General features: G+C 42.5%; 1 protein-coding gene and 2 long non-coding RNA genes across 3 annotated transcripts in view; all 3 read left to right on the forward strand.

Annotated features, from left to right (window-relative positions):
* Window positions 1–2539: 2539 nt before the first annotated feature.
* Window positions 2540–6750, forward strand: LOC143692207 (uncharacterized). Its single transcript, XR_013180074.1, has 2 exons — window positions 2540–2587; window positions 5377–6750. It is a non-coding gene; the product is annotated as an uncharacterized LOC143692207 (long non-coding RNA).
* Window positions 6751–10485: 3735 nt separating this feature from the next.
* Window positions 10486–24187, forward strand: part of RNF38 (ring finger protein 38) — a 104341-nt gene continuing 90639 nt past the window's right edge. The window contains exon 1 of the mRNA XM_054651925.2: window positions 10486–11450. Coding sequence (XP_054507900.1) covers window positions 10925–11450 — 526 coding nt within the window. The 5' untranslated portion in view covers window positions 10486–10924. The remainder of the gene's footprint in view (window positions 11451–24187) is intronic.
* LOC143691952 (uncharacterized) lies at window positions 20768–23043 on the forward strand. Its single transcript, XR_013179754.1, has 3 exons — window positions 20768–20811; window positions 22375–22459; window positions 22990–23043. It is a non-coding gene; the product is annotated as an uncharacterized LOC143691952 (long non-coding RNA).

The following is a 24187-nucleotide window of genomic DNA, read 5'->3' on the forward strand; positions in this document are numbered from 1 at the left end:
AAGAAGTTTTGGATTTTTTTTTTTAACCAAAAAAGGAACTGACATCTTACTTACAGTGAAGCTTTCAGAGATTATGAAGTTTCTACATATCCTTTGCTTCATCCTTTTATGCTTCTGGGTGTATTTGAGTACACACGTACCCGTAAGTGCATTATGTATTTCTGTATTTATGTATACAAACAGCAGGAGTATAGCCCATTACTGGTAGGATTGCTGTGAAATTCTTTCAAGGAAAGGCCAGGACTTCCTGTGGTCATATGCATAGCTCTAGAAAGCTCTGCAGGTTTGATCAGAGAAGCAAATATAGAGGAGCAAATGGTGCTTGTCTTACAATTTTCTCAGGAAAAATATAATCCGATTTTGAAGTCTTAAAAAAAAATACCACTAGATTTTTTGGAAGCCAGTTCAAAAACTGAACATCACCTGTTAAAAATGTGGTAGTTCATTCTTTGTGCCATCTAGCCTTGACATCTCCTGCCTCTTTTTCAGTTTTTATGCTGCAAATAAAATAATTCTCCAGTACTTCCTGCAACCCAGAGGAAGTCCCTGTACATTTTTAAGTTGCTTCAGGGAGCTCCATTTGGTAAAGCTGCACAGGTCCTGAAGTTTCTCACTGGGAACAAGGTCTTCACATAGTATCAGAAATGAGGTGAGAGCAGAGATGAAAAATACGCCCTAGTGGAATCTAGTTGGTTTGCTGGAGTCAAATTGGAGAGAGATTTGGTTTGTGCAAGAATGTTATAGCACAATACCTCAGGGCTTCATAGTCCTCCATGTTGTAAATCTTCCTGAACTGTAGAAGAGAAGAATTGGGGTGGAGAGTGGAGATTACAGAATGGAAACAGCTGGGACACAACATGAAGTCTCATAATTTCTTGATCTGCAGAGACATGGCCAACACAGCAGCAGTTCCAGAGTACGGTTTATTAAATCAAATTGAAGAGGATTTCCTAAAATTTCTCTTCCTGCAAGGCTGTCTGAATTGATTCTGGATCTTGTTCCACTATCAAGCTCCTGCCATTTGCATCTTCTCTACAGTCAGTGAGGTACAGTGAGGCTTGTATAATGGAAGATATTATCAAGTACATGCTACATTGGATTTGGGGGACTTAGCTCTACCTCGTAGCTGGGCTAGAAAGTTCTTATGCCGTCTTGGGCACCATCATCCTGACCTTCCAGCAAGAATCCTTCCACATATTTATGGTCAGAGGGAGTTTTAGGAGCTTGTTCTTCCCTAGACTCAGTCAAGGTCTTTCAGCTGTGTGCCACACACAGGGAATCAAATGCTGATGCTGCTGGTCCCATTTAAGCTGATGCTAGGTTTTCACTCAAGTTTCAAACATGGGAATCATAGTGGTGATCCTGAGCCTGGCAAGATTGTGGCTCAAGGCACTCACCAGTCCTTGCTCTGCCTCTTTGCTTGCCCATGCCTTAGTTCAGTGGAAAACTCCAGTGAGGGTTTGTGCACCTCATGGATCCTTTGATGCTCTCTATAAAGTGCCCAGTACAAATGACTGAGGTTCTCTGGTCCCAGTTCAGTAAGGACTGATTTCAAAGACAGGCCTATCTTCAGGAATCTTTTGGCTATATGTCACAAACAAATCAAATGGCCCGAATCATACCTGTGTGTGACCTCATCCCTTTCACCTCCTCCCACTGCCCACTGGGATGATTTGTCTCTCTGTCCTGTCTGTACATGGTACATGGGTACATTGCTCTATATGTACCCATGGCCCGTCTCACTGTGGACAGCTGCTGTCAGACCTACTTGGAGCCTGAAATGAGGTTATTTGCACTAATGCAATGTGATGACTTGGCCAGGCAGATGTTTACAGGACGAGCATTTTCTGCAGGAATTTTAATTGATTCAAGCACCAACACCTTCCCAAAACAGTTAATTCAGGACCACAACAGTTGCATTTTCTTTTCTGTCTCCTGGACATGATGAGGTAAGAGGCAGACACTATAGCAAACACTGAGTGGGTCTGATGTATTTCTTGGCACAGCAAAGGTGGAACACCAACTGAGCTCTCCTCCCCACATCAATCCCCACAGCCAGCTCTCAATGTCTCTGATTTCAGCAAGGTTCTTTCATCTTTGTGAAAAATATGTCTGATATTTTTTTAGGGATTCTGGACTCTCTTTTGATATATTATTGACCACTGACACAGGAAATTGACCTTTGGAGACCCTTGAAGATTTGTATTCTATTGATACACAAGTGAAAGCTCTTGCTTGGGAGTATTTGCTCCTCACTGTCTGGATACATTGTGTGTTCTGTCACAAAATCCTCTCAGAAACTTGCATGCTCCCAGTTCTGCTGCATGCAGACTCATGATCTATCTGTTTATCTGTTACTGCAGTACCTTGCCTTGCACTGTGAGTCACTAAAGGCTGCTGCGAATCAAACACTAGCAAACAAACATCTTCTAACAAACATCACAGGGGTTGAGCTGTTCAATCTGTTTCAGCACCAGCTGTTATCACATTATGTTACTCATAAACCGTGCTGATAAAGTGACAAATGACATTTTGTTTTAGGTACTAATCAAGGAGTTGTGGTCCTTCAGTGTGTCCCTTTCATCTGGTAAGTAGAGTGGCTTTGTAAGGGCTCAGTGGAAGAGCAGACATTCTGACAGTGATTCCATGCCTCAGGAAAAAAAGGCACTTGTTTGGCCAAATTCATCTAGAAAATCTACTATTGTGAGATATGACAGGGTTGTACTGATCAGGAGGGAAAGGCATCTTAGTCAAAGAGGAATTAAAATATTCATTATATCTCAAGCATGTCATCCAGTGAGGGAGTCTCCTTTTAGAGCCTTGTCCTGCCTCCTTTAATCAAAGTATTTGCAGCACCTTGTTCTGGAAATGGTTTCACAGAAAAAAAGGGCTGTCCACAGAGAGAACCATTAAGAAGTTGGGTAAGACACAGCACACCTAACCTATTGTACACTTCACTGCTTAACTGTCTCCACGTGTTGACTGAATGCACCTGAGGGGTTTTTCTGAAAGTCAAAGCAGACAACATATTCTACCACCCCTCAGAACTATGTACATACCTCGTGGCTACAACTGTACACCACTTACATAACCTTAAACAGCCAGTCTGTGGCCATCTGGAGGATCTCCCCCGATCAAACCAAAAGAGGTTTTTGTCATGAAGGAGAAATTCAAATGAAAATTGCTCAGCAGTGGCAATTTGTGACAGAGAAATTACCTGGCGTAGTTCACAGGAAGATTTAACTGCAGAACTGGTTTAACTGACTGGAAGCAGGGTTGCCAAAAACAGATCAACCACACAAAGGAGTGAAGATTCCCTTGCTGATGAGGAAAGAAATGCTTCAGAGTTATGTTACAGGATCATGTAATTCAAGTGGTCAGGGGCCACTCTGGTAGACAGAGCTGATGGTGGAGAATTAACCCAATGCTTGGCTGAGGTGCTTTATGCAGCTCATGGAACATCATCTGGTGGGTGGAGGTGCAAGTGCACATACAGATTCAGCGCATGCTGCATCTTTGTAGACTCCTTGGAGAACCATCAGTGAAAGGAAAACTGTATCCAAGGCACTTCACATCAGGTCTCTTTATACTTAAGTAAAAACACATGTTTAGTTCACCCCAAGGAATACAATAAAATAGTCATTACCTGTGTATTCTTATGTAATATAAAGTCATATTTGCCTAAACATACCAAGGATCAGTTATCAGCCTTTTTGCTCATATGTCAGCCAATACTTTACCACAAAGTCTTCTTTTAGTTCCTTCCTCTGTATTTCTTGAAAAATGTATTCTGGAATTGCCTGGAGTTTTTCCTTCTCCATCCACAAGGAGGTTTGTTTTTTCATACATTCATTCTGGATGGAAAATGGCTATCCAGACTGTACACACGGACATTCACATATGGTCATGCACACACAACAACATCCTCTTCCCCCATTACAGACATTCACCAATCTCCAACAGGAGCCTTAGTCTGAACCTAAATTAACCCACTGAAATTCATTTGGCTTTCCAGAAGTTTGTAAATAGCAAAGCCTTCAAAGATTAGTAGGCAAAATAAGCAATGCCAATCTTTGCCACCTCATCCTAGATTTGTTTCTCTGTATGCATGGACATGTTGGGGTCTCACTGGAGAAAAGAAGGAAACTCAGTACAGGTTCTCCTTTAACAGAGACAGCTATTCTCCTGCTCTGTTGGCAGAATCCTTCCTTTTCACTGAAGTAATGCAGCATGTCAAAGCAAAAGAAAAAGCATGTGCATCAATGAAATATGTAGCTCTGTCAAGTGAGAAGATAAATATCACAGAGTAATCAGTGTCCCTATAGTTGTGTTTTCTGGTTTTGGTGGATGAATAAATAATTTCTCTACTTCTTGCTAAATATGCCTAAGAGTGAAATGCAGCCCCAAGAGGCACTGAGAGACAGAGCCTGTCAATTCTGAATGTAGACATCTTGTAAATTCTCTTTGTGCCTCAGACCCACACAGTCACTAATGATGGGTTCTGTCATTCAAACCTATTTTTAAATTTCTGGTTATATTTCTCCAAGAAACTTTAGCCTGGGATAGGAGAAATTACTTCAGTGTGCATTTGATGGGAAACTACAGACAAAGCCTGTGAAACATTAAACAAGGCAGTAATAAATTCTGTTACATATAAACAAAACCACCAGTGCTAATATTCTGTCAATGCTCTAGCTCAAGGTGTATTACTCTTGCCTGTCCTCTTCTCGCTCTGTAACTAAACTCCAGTCACTATGATTGACAACACCTCTGTTCCAAATCAAATGGCTGTTCGTTCCTCCCTCCTTTCCTGTACCTTTTAATTCTTTAGGGAAGGTACAATGATATTTAAAGGCATTCGGTGGGAAAAAAAAATTAAATTTGGCCACAGGTCAAGACTGCATACTGATTATTTCTTTAAACCTGGCTCTTCAGCTCTGTCAGTGAATAAGCAAATACAAACCTAGCTTTCAGAGTGCTCCTTGCAGGTCTTCCATTGATTATACATACACTTCTTACACACTACGATGCAACGTCAGGAAGGAGATAGAATTCTCACTGGTAGGTAATCATTTAACAATTGATGTGTTAAATGTAATATATTTTTGATATGGAGAGAAAAGCAATATGCAAATATAGCAGAACAAGAATATAAGAGCTAATAAAACAGAACACAATATTACAATGAATCATAGCATATAAGATGTAATATGCCAGATACAGATGATGTGAATCCCATAAAAATATCACACCAGTAATGTCCAGCAGTTTGTTCAATTTCTCTTGTGATTCAAAAAATTCTAGCAGGTATTATGGCTGATTGCAATAGTCACTTGTTTTTGTTACATAATAGCCTTTTCATATCTATTTTTTCAGGTTTCCAGTTTTTCAAATTGAGAGCATGTTGTGTTCCATATTGGTCCTAAGGCTACAGGCCAAGTTGAAATCCAGAATTCTGCCATTGAAGTCCATCAATTCTGCCATGAAGTCCATCAATCTGCTCATTGATGTGAGCTTTTTGATATTTGGACCTCACTGTCTAAGTTACTGCAGAATTTACCAACTTCTGTGGGTTTACAATATAGAATACCAGACTTCTCAATGCAAGGGTTAGCATTGTCTGATACATGAAGCTTCCTATCTTTTCAGATGTCGTCAACACTGTCTCCAGTTATAACACCTCATCATCAGTGTATTAATAAAGCTTCAAGGAATACTTAGTATACTTTCTAAACAGTTACTTTCTGTAGTATGCAAATTGAATGACAGCTTTCACTTACTCTTTTATCAGTTCCTAGTGGAGGAGAAAGAAGTCTTGGATTGTATCCAAGCCTCAGTAATGACTAGTTTCACTCTCATAGTTTCCCTTATTCCTTTCCCTTGAAGTCCAGCAAAGTGACTCTGTGTTTTTTGAGTGATAGGTGTGGAATCCTCTCCTGATTTCCTGAATACCACACCAAGATATTTAAAGTATACTGCCGGTGTTGTTCAGTACATGCATCATATTCATTAAGGATATTAACTATATCACTTTTCCTGGGAACAGCTGCAGTGAGTAGTTCAGGGACACTGAACTATTCACTGTTCAAGGCTCTGTAATCTACGGGCAGTCACCATGTGCCGTGAGATTACTGTCAGCTGTACAGGGAGAATGAGACTTGATAACAATTCCCCACTCCTCTAGTTCTTTTATCAATTATGATAATATTAGTATATCAGTTCTTCTATCAACATAAATTCAAAATAATGTCAATTCAATGATCTAATTCTTTCATCAATCCACAGGTGGATAGCATTAGAAGGAAACTTGGAATGTGAAATGTCAACTAGATTGCTATGGGATAAAGGAGCAGCTGTTTGCAACAGATTGACAGCCAGGGATGTATTTGCATAAAGCAAACTGTGAGTCAAAGGGTGTGGTGCCCCTTTTTCCACTTTCCCCATGAGACCACCCATGAGTGTCCCTTGAATACACACTAGCTAAAATCTGAGCAGGAGATGAGTGAACATAGTCCAGGAATCTAATTGCCTAAAGGTTAGCTTTTAAATCTGTAATAGCAAGTCCACTTTTCTTCAGTTTGATGTTCCTTTCAGTCTGGCAACACTCTTCTACCATTACTTGGTAGCTATGACAACCATGAACTTCACATTGGGTTTAAATATTAGCCACCATGTCTAACAGTCATTTGAAAAAGCTGGTCTGTATTTCTGCTACTGCTTGTTCAGAAATAAAGGGATGCATAAATGGTGTTTTCCAGTGTGGGATAAAGCTGCATTACATACTACAAACAATGTCATATTCTCCACTGTAACATGGAAGAGCTTCACAACATCCCTCTTTGATGGGCGTTTTAATATATCTGAAGACTAGAGTATAAGAAATTTAGAATGACTGAAGCTGTTTTACCTGGGTTTTTTGTGGAAAACTTGTGCCATCACAGGTCAAAAATCTTGTAATCTACATAGAGCCTGACTGTTAGGGTTAATCCAGAGCAGCTACTGAAAGGATGAGAAACATCCTGCCACTGACAAAATAAAATGCATTATGAAACCACCTATCCTTTTGACTTCACTGTCCCTTCCACATTGTATTTCTCATACTCATTTGAACCATGTACTTTTTCCCTACAAATCAAAACTTATTAGAGAACAGTCACTCTAAACCAAAGAAGGGTTAATTTAGATTAGGTACAAGGGGCTTAAGAAATGTCGGAAGAGAGTTTACCACTGAAAACTGAGGCAAAAAAATGTTGAGTGCCTCAGCCTTTTCTGTACTAGACCAGTTGTCTTGTCTTATTTATTGGAGGCTTACATTTTCTTGGGTCTCCATTTCTGACCACATACCTGCAGAAGTCTGTATTATTCTTATTGTGGTAAAGTTTCTTCTCTGGTTGGGCTATCACCTGGATTAAGACCTCAATGCATTCCAGAAGTCTCCTGGCCTGCTTACGGGAGACAGAAGTTGCTGTGCTACTTTCCCAGTAGATGTCAGAGTATTTGAAATCCCCCATCTGGAACAGAGCCTGGAGTGTGAATCTTCCTGTAGCTGAAGTAAAACCACTTCATTAACAACCTCCCCTAGGTCTGGTGGCCTGTAGTAAACATCAGCCATGAGGTTTCCCTTGTTGGCTTGACCCCAATTTTTACCTATAAATTTTTACCCATTTCACCTGTTCCTTGCTGGTTTTGTATGGCAGCTCTCTGCAGTTCATCCATTTTCCACACAGAGGGTAACATGTTCCCCACTGCTGCCCACTCCTCCTTCCTTGCCTGTCACTTCTGAACAGTTTATAGCCACTGATGCAGTGCTCCAGCCATGCCATTTGTCCCTCAGTCACATCTCAGTGGCACTGATTCGACCACAGTGTTCCAGCTGCACAGAGGTTTCCAGCTGTACAGAGGTTTCCAGCTGCACAGAGGTTTCCAGCTGCACAGAGGTTTCCAGCTGTACAGAGGTTTCCAGCTGTACAGAGGTTTCCAGCTGTTACCCGTGCTGTGGGCATTGCTGCACGGGCACTTCACCTGTGCTGCAGATTGCCTCACCTCTTTGGATGAATACTCCCCAGTGCCATTGAGGCATTCCATAGGTCAGTTATCACATTTCAAGGTCCATTATCAGTTTTTTCAATCTCGCCAGCCTTGCAAATTACTTGCAGTAATTTTCTAATGATCAGGGACTTCAGCAGCACCAACAGAAACAAAACAGAGATAATGAAGGATTCATGGTAGAAATAATCCCATTGCAAAGTCTGGCTTATGCAAAGTCTTAAAACACCACTTCAGAGGCTATCAGATTTAAGAGATCTGGGCACAGTGGATGTTTAACTTTTTAATTTCTAGTGAAACAATATACCTAATCCCACAGTTTTCAACATTGTATCACAGTAAGACCCTGAAAATCATACATGTAGACTTCCATTTTTTATTGATTTTTTAGGAAGCATTGCAAGTTTGTAAACTTTATAACAAAAATCACAACAAAGGAGAAAAAAAAGAAAAAAAGCTTTTTATAACTTTTCCCTGGATCTGTTTGATATAAACTACCAAGGAGTGTAATTCTGGATAGCCAGCAGTATGTTTATTTAGAAAAATGAGTTAACAGTTTAAAACCTTAGACAAAACCTTGTGTTTAAGTAACTGAGGACCTTAAGGAGATTTGAAGGCTTTTTGTACACTGCTAAAAGCTTGCCTGTTTTCCAAATATGGCACTTACCCTAACAGGGTATTAGACTAAAGGTAGTATCTCTTATCATACTTGATAAAATGACTCCAGGAAAAAAAAAATCTGGATCTAGCTTTTGCAATGATGTTATCTTGAAAAGGCTTTATTTAAATTTAGAACTAACAGGAAAATGGAACACCAAAGCTCCAGAAGCAAATGAAGTGCAGTGCACCACAACTGTCAGGTTATGTCTGCAAGACTCCTGCCCCAAATTGCACAGAAACAGCTTTCCCGAACTTCCAGACAGCCTGTAGTTTGGAGTGTGCGTTAGACTAACAGCTGAAGTAACTTTGTATTTCAGAAATATCTCTTCTTTACTTATTTCTGGAAGATAATCTACATACAAAAAGATTAGAAAGACTGTCTTAGCTGAACGACTGGTGCTATTTTCACACCTTTTCCTGTAGGGTATAATTAGTATTCAAATTTGCCATTTTTGGAGGGCTCACAAAAAAGGAAGTCTGTGCCACTAAGCACTTTTAGGTATTACCTTCAACATGGGAGTAGTTTTAATGCAACTTCCCCCCAGGAAGTGAGTGAAAAATGAATCATCACAAAAGCAATAGTGGCTCTGTTCATGACTTTCTGCCAGCTGTGAACTGCCAAGAGCTTCACGCAGGCTGCATGTGCATGCCAGAGAGCAGCAATCTGAAAGAAGTGTAGACACCTCGGAAAGGTGAAGTGTAAGGAAAGTACTTCAGACCCTCATGTTTCACATAATCAGGAAATAGGAGCTGTTGAAGTTGTTTCCAATTTCAGGGCTGGCGACCTGAAACACTCCATGAAGCTTAGACAAACAAATCAAGAAATGTTCTGAACGACCTTAAAAAATTGTTGGACATAAGAATCACATCAATAGTCTGCTACAAACCCCAGAGTTGTTAATCCTCTGGGGAGTCATGATCATCTGCTCCCACACTGGATGAAAACCTCAACCAAATGATATGGAGAGAAAAAACTGGCACAGTGGGGCAGGCAAATGCACGATTTGTGGAAACGTTTCCCACTCATAGCATGACACAGGAGAAGGCAGCACTGCTGTGATGTGCAAAATGGAACAAATTCTCTGTCTGCACATTTAGATCTCAGAGAATTACTGTTGCTCCACTGAGGACAGCAAGTGCACCCCTCTGGCTAGTAAATTTCGCTATGCATTTTCTTTGTTAATGCATGTGTCATTTTTCCCACTATTCCACTCTTTCTGAGAGCCAAACCCGCTGGGCTCACTCCGCACACGCAGCTGTTTCTCCGCATCGCAGAGGCGCATGGACGCACGTACAGAGGCATTTCCCTCGCTTTCAGAGAAACTCTTAGCTGCGTCTTGGCTGCGCTCCTGGTGTCTTCTCATGCAAATGGATTTGCCAGAATGTTGTTCGTCTGACAACGAAAGCGGCGTCACCGTGACAGCTTAAGGAAACCCCTGTCCTTAACCTATCCCTTTACCGACATCCTTGACTTTTTTGCATATATACCGGCAGGCGCGGTTTGTCCCCGTGAGAGATCGGTACCCACCGCCCCCGGCTGACGCCTAGATGGGGCGGTCCCCGCTCCCTACACGTGCCTCTGGGGGCTGGCTCACCCCTCGATGGCAACCTTTGCCCCCGGAGCGGCGTGCCGAGTCGGGGCGGGGGGGGGGCGCGGAGGCGGACAGCGAGGGCGAAAGCCCGCGGCGGCGCCCTTGCCCGCGGAGACGGAGCGCGGGTCAGGGCGAGGATGGTTCCGGCCTCTGGGCGCAAGGGTTGCTCGGGGAGGGCTGCGACCCGCCGGGGGTCCCGACAGGGACCCCACTCCCGCTGTCCCGAGGGGGCACCGCCGCAGGGCGGTGCAGCCGCGCCTGTGCGCGCCCCGCGGGTCGTCACGCCCTGCGGCAGCGCTGCTGCGGGCGGCGAGAGGCCTTGGGGAGGCGCCGGACTGCCTGCGGACCGCTGGGGCTAGAGGCAGGGAGGGAAGGAGGGAGGCAGGGAAGGAGGAAGCAGGCGGGGAGACTTCCTCCTCGGCAGCAGTAAGCAGCTGCGCGGCTGGAGCGGCCGGCACGGCAGGGCACTGGCCCCCCCGCCCGGCGGTGGGCTGCGCCCCGGCCGGAGGCTCCCCACGCCGCCCATGCCACCCACGCGTTCCCGCTAGCGCTGACCGCTCCGCCGTCCCCGCGGTGGGGCTGCTCCGGGAGCGGCAGCCACCGCCGGCCGGCCGGAACGGGCAGCGATGCCGGTGGCCGCCCGCTCGGCAGCCCCCGGGGCGCAGCCCGACGCCGGCTTCCATGCCCCTGCCCGCCAACGGGACCGCGGCGTCGCTCCGCGCGGCGAGGAGAGCGGCGGCGAGCGGCACCTCCGTCAGGCCGGCGAGGCGGGCCGGCGCGGCAGATGGGTGGCTTCTTCCGCCGCCCCCTTCCTGCCTGCCTTCTCCTCCTCCCCTCCGCCGCCCCCCGCCTCCTCCGTTGCCTCCTCCCCCGCTGGTGGGGCCGCCGTCGCCGCCTCCACCTCCCCCTCGGCTGCTTCCCTTCTCCCGGCACTCCCCCAGACCCGCGCCCGTGTCCGCTCCTGCTCCGGCTTCCCGGGACTCGCCATGAGCGGCGGTTCCGGTCGCTTACCGCCGCCCGCCGCCCTCTGCCCGCCGCCGCCCCTCCACGGGCCGAGCTTGCCGGAGGCGGGAGCGCGGAGCCAGGGCCGGGGCAGCCCCGCCGGGCACGGCGCACCCCGCGGCGCCCCGGGCTCCAGAGCCCCGCCACCAGGTGAGCAGGAGAGGGGCCCCGGGGGACTGGGAGCGGGTCCGGGCGTCCCACCCCCGGCTGGCAGCGCAGCCGGCCCGCAGGGCCGCGGAGTTGCCCTCCGCAGCGCCCGGGGTCCCTCCCGGGTGGGGGCCACAGGCGGGACGGGACGGGAGGGAGGGCAAACTCCCGCTGTTCTGAGCACGGCGAGGCGAATCGCGGCGGCGGCTGGCGGCAGGCCATGTGTCGCCTGGCCGGCAGCGGAGTGCTCGGGGCCGCCTTTGAGCCGGTGCCCGGCGCGGCGATGGCTCTTTCCCCGACGGTCGGTCGGGATGCGGCGGTGCGAAGCTCGGGCAGCCCGCAGTGCTGGCGCTCGGGCGGGCGCCTCAGGCTGTGGCGCTGCTGCCGCCGGCGCTCCCCAGCCCCGCGCCCCTGCCCGCCCGTGCAGCTCCAGGGGTTGCGCTGTGCGGGGCACCGTGTGCCTGTGTCTTATCGCACTTTGATGTGTCCTGGGCAGCGCCGGGGCCTCGGCGGCTCTGCCGCCCTGCCTCCCTTACGCAGCGGCCGCCGGCCATCTGCTGCCTGTCGGCTGAGCCCCGCTCCTGGAAGGATTTTTGTGTGTGTGAGCGTGTGTGTGAGAGAGAGGGAGGGGGCGATGTGTCCGTATCCGTGCCGAAGCCAGGCTCCGCCCCTCGCAGCGGGCTGCCGGTAACTGCGGGAATTCACGGAGCGCAGTGACCGGTCATACCAAGTTCTTTGGTGGTGCTCCTAAATGCTGATTGCAAGTCAGTCTTTTGCCTTGTGAGACCCCCGTTGAGTGTCTTCGGGGCTCTCATCGTCAGTTCCACAGACGTGTTTTTGCATTTCCTCTTAGAAACCGCTCCGCAGCAGGGTCCCTCTGAGGAGCTGGTTTCGAACATGTGGTTCGTTCATCCTGAAGCTTCGATGTTTTCAGGACTGTGGTCCTAACATATGGGTTGATGTGCTTGTTTATAGTCAAACACAAGAGCCGCTTCCAAGGCTGTGCTGGAGTTTCCCACATGCTTATATTTAAACGCGTGTCTGTGTGGTTTTGGGATCAGGGCCTTAGATGTTTTCCTAAGCTGTTCTTTGTGAATGGCAGCCAGAATTAAGTTGTTTATGCGTATATGAAGTTACTAATTAGGAAGTGGTGTGGGAGAAGGTCAGAAAACAAGACATTGTTCTTTGGGCCTGGAGGGTGAAAAAATGAGGTGTCTAATTAAGTCTTTTCTTAGAATATATTTTTAGTGGTGCTTATGTCTTGGGCACTTAGTTGAGTGTTTATACTGATAGAAATCTTGCTCTGAAATGAGGTAGAGTTTATAGACAAGCTCCTCTTGAAATTCTGACTGACAACATAGTAAAGGATTACTTACAATGCAGAAAGTTGAGGGAGAACTCGTATTTTTATCTTTGCATTTTATTATATAGTTCAAAAGCAGCTTTTGCTGTGTCCTGAGACCTCACAGTACATGGGGCAGATTCACCCTCCCAGGCCTTCCAAATAAAATATATTAGGAGAAAAATATTTTTCCAGTATACATTATTTGGAAATGGAGGTTTTGTCTGATGAAACTCTCTTTCAACTTTTTGTTTTAAAATTGCATGGACATTCCTGGTGTAGATGATAACCTTATCTTAAAGCCTGATCTCAAAACATCTCTTAATCTTCTTAAGCTCTCAGCAGTCCTATAGACAAATTGACCTACTATGCTACTGTTGGGAGATAAAAGCTTTTGTATTTTCCATGATTTGGAAAGTCACGGTGGAGAAAACTATAACCTTTACCGTATAATATATTCATCACAGGCCTAGTGTACAATGACCTTAATGTTGGATTAAGGAATACTGGACTCTTTTTTCTCCAGAAAGGGGCTTTTTTGGGGTTTGTTCTGAAGTTTTGGTATTCATTAGTACAGTTTCTGTGTTTAAAAGCCCTTAAAAGTCCTGTGTTAAATGGCAGTTGCAATAACCAGAATGATTTTGCTCAGAAGAGCTCTTGCAGACACACAAATTGAAAGATTAAGTTTTACAGTATACTTAAGTCGCAGTAGCAGGTGAATGCTTGTTACTAGTCATTGTAACTATATATATATATTTACATTATATAAAAATATATAAAACATTTTCAGATAGAGTGATATGTGATTAATCTTATAATTTTGAAATAGTGTCATAATTAAAAGACAAATCCAGGAGATTTCTAGATTGGGCATGAGGAGTGTCTGTTTCTTTGCTTGCTTTTCTCCAAAGGAAAAGACTCATCATGAAGGTCTGTCTTTTTCAGTCAAATATTGGTCGCCAGAGGGAAAAACGATGAACTAAACTCAGGCATCAGGGCCAAAGTTGGACTGTTTTGCTGAGCATACTCTTAGTTGTAGTCTTAATCATAATATATTAACTTTTGATAAAAACCTGTATTGTGACCTAATCTTCAAACGTCGAGGGGCAGTGAAATTGCTGTACTTTGCATGCAAGGTTTGGAGAAACCTTGCATTCTCTGCTAGGAGAATGTTTGCTATGTTTCTCCTAGCAGAAAAATGTGCAGTGGTAGTTGGGTCTCTTTTGGTGTTGTTTCTTTTGTGTTTTTTTTTCCAGTATGTGTCAACAGAATGGAACATCTCCATTCATAGCTGTCAAATGTGAAAGGATATTGGACTAGAAATTCTGATGATTCTTTACTTCATTCAGAAAATTGATCCTGATCTTAAAAGGCATTTCACTGTCCATGAAGTAATTTGCCTCCAGTGGGGTACCTGCATCTCCTTGGTGAAAAAAAGTAATTCACCTAGAGGAAAGGTTGTCAGCTAGGAAAAGTATGTCTGTAGTGGAAGTTCTTTTTTTTTTTTTTTTTCTCTTAAACATCTTTGTTACTCATATCAGCTCTTTGGATGTCATCTGATGAACTTGGCTATGTCTACTTAATATTGCTTTTTCTCCTTCTGTGGCTAAGTCTTTAGTTAGTTTAATTGTTTTTTAAGGTACCCACTAAGTTAAGTCCTATATTAAGAGGGGTTATAAGAGGGGGGGTGCTTATTTTGGCAGATAACTGTGTTTGCTAAGTCTTTCAGTATGGAGAAGCTGAAACTTCTGTTGAAAGGATTAGTGCCAGTTTTCAAGCCTAGCTGATTGTAAGAATGTGAGGAGTTTGACTTCTTGTGAAGATTGTATGAAGTGTCAGTTAAATGCAGTAGAAAGCAGAATTATTAGTGATTCTGCTTAGTTCTGTATATGCTGAGCAGTTGTACTAGAATTGTATGTTCATATTGACACATACAAATTTTTGTGCTTTTAGCAGTTGTGCATAGTTATACCATCTCTGTGTGGTATTTGTGGTTTTGTTCTCAAACTGGAGAGCAGTTAATGTGGCTTTACAGTGAGAGTCACATTTAATTCTGGCATGCCTGGTGATAGATGCTAGTTTTTTTATTTATGACATGGTGATGCATTCACAGCCTTATAACCATATAAAATAAAGTGAGATGGAAAGACAGCTTCTTGGTAGGAACAGGTGAAGCATATTCAGTATGTGGAGACTTCTCAAGAGTTATAATTGATTTTGAGAGATTAAAGAAAAAATAAACAAACAAACAAAAAACCTCCCACTGAAACCAGAAACTATCATTAGAGCATCTCCATTTTAATTTGGTCAAAGTGTGATGTAAAAAAATGGCTTGATGGTACTTCTTGGTTAGAATTACCACAGTATTGTAAATCTGTAACTTTGTGTGTTTGAACATATTCTGTTTTGCACATGAGATTGCAATTACCTTTAGCACACCAGAATTGTTTATTATAGTGGTGGTATGTTAGTTTTGCTATTTTTGAATTAATAAGGAAGATAGGAGGCTATGTCTTTACATAAACTAGTTGTACTTTTTGAATAGATTATAGTAATTACAGATTTAATGTTAACAGACATATAATAAATGTTTGTTTCAAGAAGTTAGTTATAAGATATACGATCTGCATATTTATCAGATTTATTTGGGAAATAAATACAAATGTATTTCCTTAACAATTATTTTTAGATAAGGTGTATTCATTTTAAGCCATGCTCTGTGACTATCACTTTTTTATTTTTATTTCACTTTTAACTTGTAGTATTTACAGAAGCTGGAAATTTTGATTTTATGGCCTGAAATTGTTCTTTGGAAGTGTGCCTTTTAGGTGCCAGCATCAAGGCAGCTCAAGTGGATGCTAGCAAGTGTTAATATACTGCCATCCCCTGCCCCCAACATAAATATTTAAGGATAAAGTGAGGCTGAAACAAAATTTTTTAAAAGAAAATATAGAATATAAAATTAATATACAGTTCTTTTGATTGTAGTTCACAGAGTATGAACAACCTGATTGTTGTCTAATCCGGTATATTTTAGATGTAAAATGTGCAAAAGCACAGAAATTAAAAATTCAGAATATTCTCTAAAGTACAAATTTCAGTTTAATAATAGCAAGAAGACCAGAGATGTGTCTTTGATTTGGAAATGCATGCTCTGCTTTGTAACATCTGCTTATGAAATAATCTAAATTATCCTTTTGGTCTAAGTCATCAAAATACTGAGCTTGAGAATTATATTTGCATTGTCACAGAAAGGTTAAAATGAAAAACTGTTTTAAAGAATATTAATGGGCATGATTGAGAACACTGTAAATTCTTGGAAAAGCTGTGCTCAATTAAAAAATAATGGTGAGGTTCAGAGTTTTTTCTTTGCCTTTTAATGTTTAGTTTTGCTGTTTATACAGCCCTTTTTTCACCCACAAATTATTTTGGCAAAATGAAATCCACATGCAGACAGAATCTTTTTAACCAATTTTTTTTTTAAATTTCCTGAGAAAGATAGGCTTTAAATCTTTTTCAGTGGATCACTTTGCAGCTTTTTTGTTAGTTCTTGCACCCTAGGTATTTTAAATGATCTTGTATGGCATCTGCTTCATATTAGAAGTTCAAATGGAGATGTGTCATCTGAATGTAAGGATTGTCACTTTTAATGTGATGCAAGATGTGGATGGGTTAACAGGAAGGTACAGTACCAGAATAAGAGAGAATGTTACGAATTTTTCAGTGCCTTAGTTTTCAGTGGAATAGAGTTAATTTTCTTCCTGGCAGGCACTTTGGGCATCAGCCAGTGTGTGGTGATGGTGGTATTGTGCATCATTTGTTTCTCTTGGGTTTTATTTCTGGGTCACCCCTTCCCCTCACCCCCTCATCTCCCTGTTGCTTATAATTATAATTATATCATTAATGTTGATTTAGTATTTTATTTTATTTCAATTACTAAACTGGTCTTATCTCAGGACATGAGTTTTACTTTTCCTGATTCTCGCTCACATCCCACTGGCAAAGGGGGAGAGTGGTGGAGAGCTGCTGCTGGTACCTAGTCAGGGTTAAATCATGGCACACTGAGAGCTCCCTTTACATGAATATTTCAGTAAGATAGTACTGCTTTTCCCCACCTTTGTTTTACTGGGTTTTGTTTGTTTTGTTATGTTACACCTTTTTAGCGCCTTTTTTTTTTTCTTTACACCTTCTTGTTGCATTCTTCTATGCTTGTTCTAAACCTTTCTTTTCTTGTTTGTGTATGTGGAGTACAGTAAGTGCTTGGTTGTTAGAATTCCTTGCATAAAGAAAAGATCCTCCATTCTTGATAGGAAAAATAGTCCTATTCTTGTGTTTTCATTACTCCTTTCAGGAGGTTGCTTGATGTGTAATGGTAGGGCAAAGAATGCATACTTCACTTAAAGAAAGATGCAGGAAGTTTTTTAAATAGTAAGTCATAGGTATTTTCACAATTATTTTAAGCAGGCATGACATACAGTGTTTTCTGAGCTTCTGAAATGTACACACATGCTCCAAATGTTCATTCTAAAAACACTCTTCTTTAGATTTTCTCAAGAGAGAAAAGCATCCTGGCATCCCAGCTCTAAGCTCCTGATTTGCTGTTCCTATTGTCCCTGGCACTGTGTTTTAGGTTGAGTCTCTGCAGCCTCCGTCTCAGGCAAGCCCTTTGCCACCGCAGTGTATGAAAAAGTAACATCTGTTGTCAGTCTCAGGGTGGGAAAGTGTGTCATCAAGATGTTTCTCTAATGTCTTTTGTAATGACTGGGGTTCTGCATCCAGACAAATAATCTGTGTTGCTTGCTGCATTGTCTGGCAGCTGGTGTGGTTTTCTTGACCATGGGCTGTTATAATAACCAGCCTTCATTGTAGTATTTCAAAGCTCACATCTCTAAGCATTTGGGCTCGGTCACTAGCTTCAGGACAACCCCAAATGGGAAATTAAAATATTAAAGGAAACGTACTTTAGCATTTCAATTACTAAGACCAAATGAAACCCAAAGTTCCCCAAACCACAAGAAGATAATTCCAGCAAAATATCCCCCTGAAAAACTTAAAGTCTTTAACTGAATTTCTCTTCATCTGCGTAAGATTCACACAGCTGTAGCACAAGGGTGTGCAGCCAATATCAGTAAAGAATATTGCTTAAACTGTTAGAGGGTGTTTATGATTGTTTCTGATATCCTTTAAGAATAGAAATTGCATTTCTTCCTGTGATACTACCAATCTCTACTTCCAAAAAAAAGTTATTTGTGCTTATGCACATTTTTCTGGAAGGAAGGTACAAGGAAGGTAGTGATGTTATAAATTTTCTGCTGGCCTATGGAGGAGTAAAGTATATGAATTCTGTGAATCTTATTAAAATACTTCATAATCTGCATGCCTGGAAAAATCTCTTAGGAATACTCCCCTTAAATAGTCTAAATAGCACTAAAAGCCATGCACTGTATTTGTTTGCATGACTTCTAGTTGTGCAAGAGCCCAAGGAATGGCCATTAAACTATGAAGTATGGCTAGAAACATTGACTGTGTGTATAGAACAGTTGTGTCTGTCAGAGAATACTTAGAACAGCTCCTGTGCTGTGTGATTGAACCTGCACCATGGAACACCAACATATAGTTTGGAAACTTCTGCTGCCTATTTTTTCAGCATAGCTGAAAGTTATCTCCACTTTATCTTTTGCTGCTTGGCACCTAAAGTATATTCAGGTTCTGGAATGAAAATATTAGAGATTTATGTTTACTTTCTGATTGAGTTCTCGCTCTGTGAAGTTTTGGCTTTTAGGCACATGGATTCTTCTGCTTTCATTAAGAGCCTGTGCAAATGTTTGTGGGATCTGGATTGTGGTGGATTTTTTTTCTCCCTACCTACAAGTCAACAGTCTAAAGTGATTTTTTGAATTTCCATTAAAAATGCGTAAAAATGTGATCATCTCCTTTTTTAGTGTGTGCAAGCTCTCTGTATATATCTTTTCCATGGCATGGCTTTTTTCCTGTTTATAAGTTGAAATGGCCCAAAGCCAAGCAGAGTAAGCAGTAGTTTTTGGAAAGAATTATCATGCAGATTTAGTAGTAGGATATCGAGCCTTTTGGCACAGAAACCCTGTGAGTCTGTAATCGTTGTGGTTTGTGTGTGTTTTTGAGCAAGTTTACATGAAGTGTTTATGATATGATCTGAAAATCGCTTTTACAGCTTATTTTGGAGGTTGGGTACAGGTTAGACTTCTCAGCTGTTTCAGAAATGCATTTTGATTTTTGGAGGCTTGGAAGTGAAAGCTTTTAGCCAGCAGTATGACAAGTGTGTCCTGGTTTTATCATTGAAGACAAAGTGTCTTCAAACTTGAGAAATATGTGATTATGCTTGTAAAGATGAGCAAACTGAGGTACACACTGCAGGGGTGTATTTCAAAAAAGTGAGAGTCAAGATGTATTTGATGTTGTTTGTCACAAGGGCCTGTTGAGTTGGAAAAAGTGAATGAGATAGAAAAATAGTCTTTTCTTTATTAAAAATTTTAATTTAATTTTTATAACACTGTCAGTCTCTTGTGCCCGTACAGTATTGATTCTGCTTTTATGCACTGAGATACCAAAAAATATTACTAATGAAGAATTTGGACACTGAGGAAAAATAACTTAAAGGATTTGTTACATTTTGACAGCTTTTTATTTTATGAGGCATTCTGAACATGAAGGATTAGGGAAAAGCTATGAAAATGGTAAATATGGTTAAAATTATTGGGTGGGTGGCACCCATTCAGGGATAGCAGTTCCTGACGTAGTGGAGCTTGCTTGCTCAAGGGCAGCAAGCTGATGCAGGGGCTGTAGCGTGGGACCTGTAAGGAGAGGGAGAGGACACTAGGATTCCACAGCATGGCTGAAGAGATGGCCCAGGCTAGATCCCAACGGAGAGATCCCAATGGCCTCTGTTCTCTTATGGCAGATGAAGAAAAGGTAGTGCCAGACTTTCGCATGTGCTGGTAAGGCGAGTCACTGGGAATAGGGCTCAGGCAGAAATACCTAAATATCTGGCAGATAATTTTAGGAAGAATCTTTCTTCACTGTGAAGCAGAGAACTGTGGACATGATGGAACTTACAACTTTGGAGAGATTCAGAACTTTGCCAGACAAGGCACTGCTCTAAATTGGCCTGGTCTGAGCAGAGGGATTGAATTATTGGATATCCAGCAGTCTTTTGAAGCCTGAAAAGCTTTCTGTTACAGTGTAGTGAGCATGTTATCTTTAGCCTGGGGATGCCTGCTTCAGGCATTTCAAGTAGAGAAGGAGCAGCAATTTGGGACTGGTTTAGTTGCACGCGGTCAGACGTGATGGTGAGAACTCAGTTTGCTGAGTGTCACCTCAGTCTTGTGAGACTGCTTTTTTTTCAAGCTCGATTTTTTCACATGCTTCCTCCCCACACACTCAAAAATCCCTCTTGTTATGGGTGTTTAATATATAAATGCTTCTGGGTAAAACATCAACAGCTGTTTGTATTTAAAGCAGAGCTATACTTCTGCCTCTCATTCCTTCTTCGTAACTTACTTGCTGGTTAATGTACAAACAGTCTGTTTTCATCTGACAGACAAAAATATGCACTTCAATTCTTTATTTTTCAGTCCTAGAAGTGAAGGGGATGTTGGGTTCTGTCTTTCCTGGTAAACTCTCAGAAAGTGCCAGATAAATTAATTGAGAGATGTGTTCAGCAATGAGAGGGACTTTGAAATGCTCATTCTGGGAGGGCTTGTCCTATTTTGAGAAACAAGGTAACTCATCAGTAACTCATCATTTTGGTCTGATAACCCCATTGTTCTTGGGTTGTAGATGCAGTGCATCTGAAAAATTGTGGTTAACAAATACACTTGTATGTTCTCTTATGTAGACTACCAGCTTGAAATTTCAAGTTCCTAGCAGCTGCTTGTGGTACTGAAAACTAATTTTCAGCCATGTTGGGACCTATGTACTGCCTGTTTGGAGAGTGGGTGTCAGCTGCCTCTTCCTTGCAGTCAGTCCATGTGATGAATTGAAGAGGTGATTTCCTATAAAACGTTTGTGTTTTAAGCCTTTGCTTTGCTTTGCCTGGCTCTTGGTGTCTTGTCTGCTCCTTGTGTTTAAAAACTTTGTGCACCCCTCAGCTCTTTTGAAGATGTTCATGCTAGAACGTCCTGGATCGTTCTTATGGCTGTCCAGGCATTTTCTTTGCTTTTGCTACCTCCTTGGCAGATTAAGCTTGTCTATTTCAAGGCTATTGCTGGAGGAACAAATTTCAAAGTGCAGTGAAAAATCTTTGGTAGGCTGAATTCCACCGCTTGCAGATTATTATATTCAGCATTCTTGTGACCACTGAAGTTTTTTATGTTATCATTGGAGCAGTGACATCAAAAGGGGAGAGCTATCACAAAGTCTTAAGAGAGGGGAGACCGGGACATGTGGTTACGTATTCTCCAGGGCTGCCCAGAGTGCTCAATGGAAAATACAGTTAGCAGGCTGAGAGTGAAGAATCATGTCCTGGGAGACACATTTCTGGGACATGAAAATGATTCTCAGCACTGGTAAACAAAATGCTGTCCTGTTTCAGCTGCTTGGATTCCTTGTGATGATTTGATATGAACTGCAAAACTGGGCTTAGAACTTTTTTTTTATGGTGTTACCAAGAAACACTTTTTCACATGAAGCAAGCTGCTGTTGTTACGACTGTGTTATGAAAGAAGGGGAAGTAGACTTTGGTTGTTGTATACATTTAAAAGAAATGTGACAGTCTGATCTCTGGTTAAATCTGAACGTGCTCTTGCTGTAGCATATTTTGTTTTGGAAATACTTGGGCAGTGAGCGCTTAAATTCTAAATTTACTCACCCAAGCACTGCAGATGTTGCTTTCCAGAAAGCATTGTGAAACAGAGCAGATGGAGGCAGGTTTTGAGGAGCAGATTTGCTCTGTTGCCTTCGGAAGTGTAGACATAATTCTCAGCATCAACCACAAATAGTCATGCTTCAACTTTGCAAATCAAGTATCATTAGTAAACGTCTGATCTACTGGTCTGTGTTGATTTCACTCTTTATGCTGATGTTCAACAAGTCATGTGCTATTTTACTCTGAAATCTGTATTTGTAAAGAGAAGGGCAGGAGAAGTTCTTCCAGAAGTCCAGTGGCTGATCTTCATTACTATAGAGAGGCTATTAGAAATCTTTGTTTTGCTTTGAAGATAACACAGAAGCTGTTGAAATTGAAAAGGGTAGTGTGCTGAAACAAAAAATTGATACATCTCAAGTCACAAGGTTGTTACTCATTTGAGCTCTCCGTTACATATATATTGTGTTCTGGACTGGAGAGAGGTATGCCTTCATTAAGAGCAACAGTGGTAGTTTGTTCAGTTGTATAAAAACACTGGTGATAACAATCCCCACCAAAAGAAGTTAGTCTCTTAAAATGACCTGGATATAACTGCAGTAACTTGTCCTCTTTCTCAAAGTTTTCATGTCAAAGGGGTATTTTGGCTGCTAAGCTGCTAGACAAACAACTGAAAACTGGTGAGCTATGTGGATATGTTGCAGGTATTGGCTGACGTGCATCTGTGTTGCTGCTTTTGCTTTCAGATGTTACCATGAGTATCAGTTGGAGCACAAGGAGCTATGGTAGTAGGAGTATTTGGGAGAGCTGGGTCTTGTTTACTTGAGAAAGGTAAGAGTGTGATGGGGCTGTGGGAATTCCTGATGGAATAGAGTGAGAATGGGTGATAACTAGCCAGGCAAGATCACCCAGCAATGACATGCTTTACCTTACTAAGTCAAAGAGGATATCACAAGCTGAGAATTGGCAGCTACAGAGAAGGAAACACTAAATCCACATTGCCTCTGTAGCATGTTACTGAATTAGGAGGTATGAAGCAAATTCCAGAGTATAGTTCATTTCTGCAGAACATATGAGACAATATAGAAACTAAAGTAAAATTCAGTGGGGAAAGGAGGATATGTTGTGATGAGATAACTTTGAACACAAGGTGCCCACCAAAGCCACTCTAATCACTTACCTTCCTCATCTGGATGGTGCAGAAAAAGTATGACAGGAGGTTCAGGAAGTATGGTCAGTGCAAACCAGACTTGGTTCAGAAAAATTAATTTAATTAACTGCCAATGAGAAGCCAGAGAAGGATAATGAGAAATAAATACAAACCTTAAAACATCTTTCACCCACCCCTCCCTTCTTCCCAGGTTCAACTTCAGCTCCAGATTGTTCTTCTCTTCCATCTGAGTGGCTCAGGAAAATGGGGGCTGTGGTCAGTTTGTCACACTTGTCTCTGCTGCTCCTCTCTCCTCAGGTACTTTCTGTGAGGTCTCTCCCAACTTTTCTAGCATGAGTCCTCCCCATGGACTGGAGTTCTTCATGAACTGCCCTAGTGTGTCTTCCAGCATGGTTACAGCCTCCTTCAGGCACCTGCTCAGGTGTGGAGTCCTCCGTGGGCTGCAGGTGATCTCTGCTACACTGTGGACCTCAGTGGGCTGCAGAGGGATAGCCTGCCTCATCATAGTCCTCAGCACTATGGCTGCAGAAGAATTTCTGCTCCAGTGCCTGAAGCAGAATTTTCACTGACTTTGAGGTCTACTTTGCTGTTGTTGTGCAGGAGTTTTTCCCCTTCTTAAGTATGTTCTCTTAGAGATGTAGTCACTGTCAGCGATGGGCTTGGCCTTGGCCACTGGTGGTTCTGTTTTGGAGCTGGCTGCACTGGCTCTTGTACATAGAGGAAGCTTCTGACATCGTCTGACGGATGTTATCCCTGTAGCCAGCCACCAAAACCTTGCCACACAAGATGGTCTGAAAAAAATTTCTAATTATCCACATAAGTAACCAGTGCAGACAAACATTGCCTGTATGTATGTGTTATCTGACCTTTGTCTACACAAAGATTTTGATGTCATGATTTATCCACAGCTCCAAGACGGTTGCTTGAAGAAGGAAATACAACTTATTTCCATAGGGTGTCCTGGAGCAAGATGAGTTATATGATGAATTGGGTGAAAAGGGTAATGCAGGGAAGTAGACTGAATTCAGCATGTTTTATTTTCTGGATGGTGATTGCTTATGACTTAAACAGTTTTCTGCCTAGAAAAATTCTACAGCTGAAAAGGGTAATGTAGTTGACCCTAAAGGCAAGTTTTTCTGGGTTTCACATCCTATAACTTGCATTTAAAATTGAAAGTGAACTGCATTGCAGCCATTATATTGAAAAAAGAAGTATAAATATACAGAAGGAGCTAGATAAAGGCTGTGAATCCTACTAGATTACTCATGTGTCAGAAATAAAGATGCTCTTTATACTTGTAAGTTTGCCTTTGGGGAGCAGTCTGGAATTATTAAAAAATACAATAATGAAATTCCAATTAAAATGCTAAACCACAACTTTTTGATGTA

Source organism: Agelaius phoeniceus, chromosome Z, assembly GCF_051311805.1.
Source record: "Agelaius phoeniceus isolate bAgePho1 chromosome Z, bAgePho1.hap1, whole genome shotgun sequence".
Lineage (NCBI taxonomy): Eukaryota > Metazoa > Chordata > Aves > Passeriformes > Icteridae > Agelaius > Agelaius phoeniceus.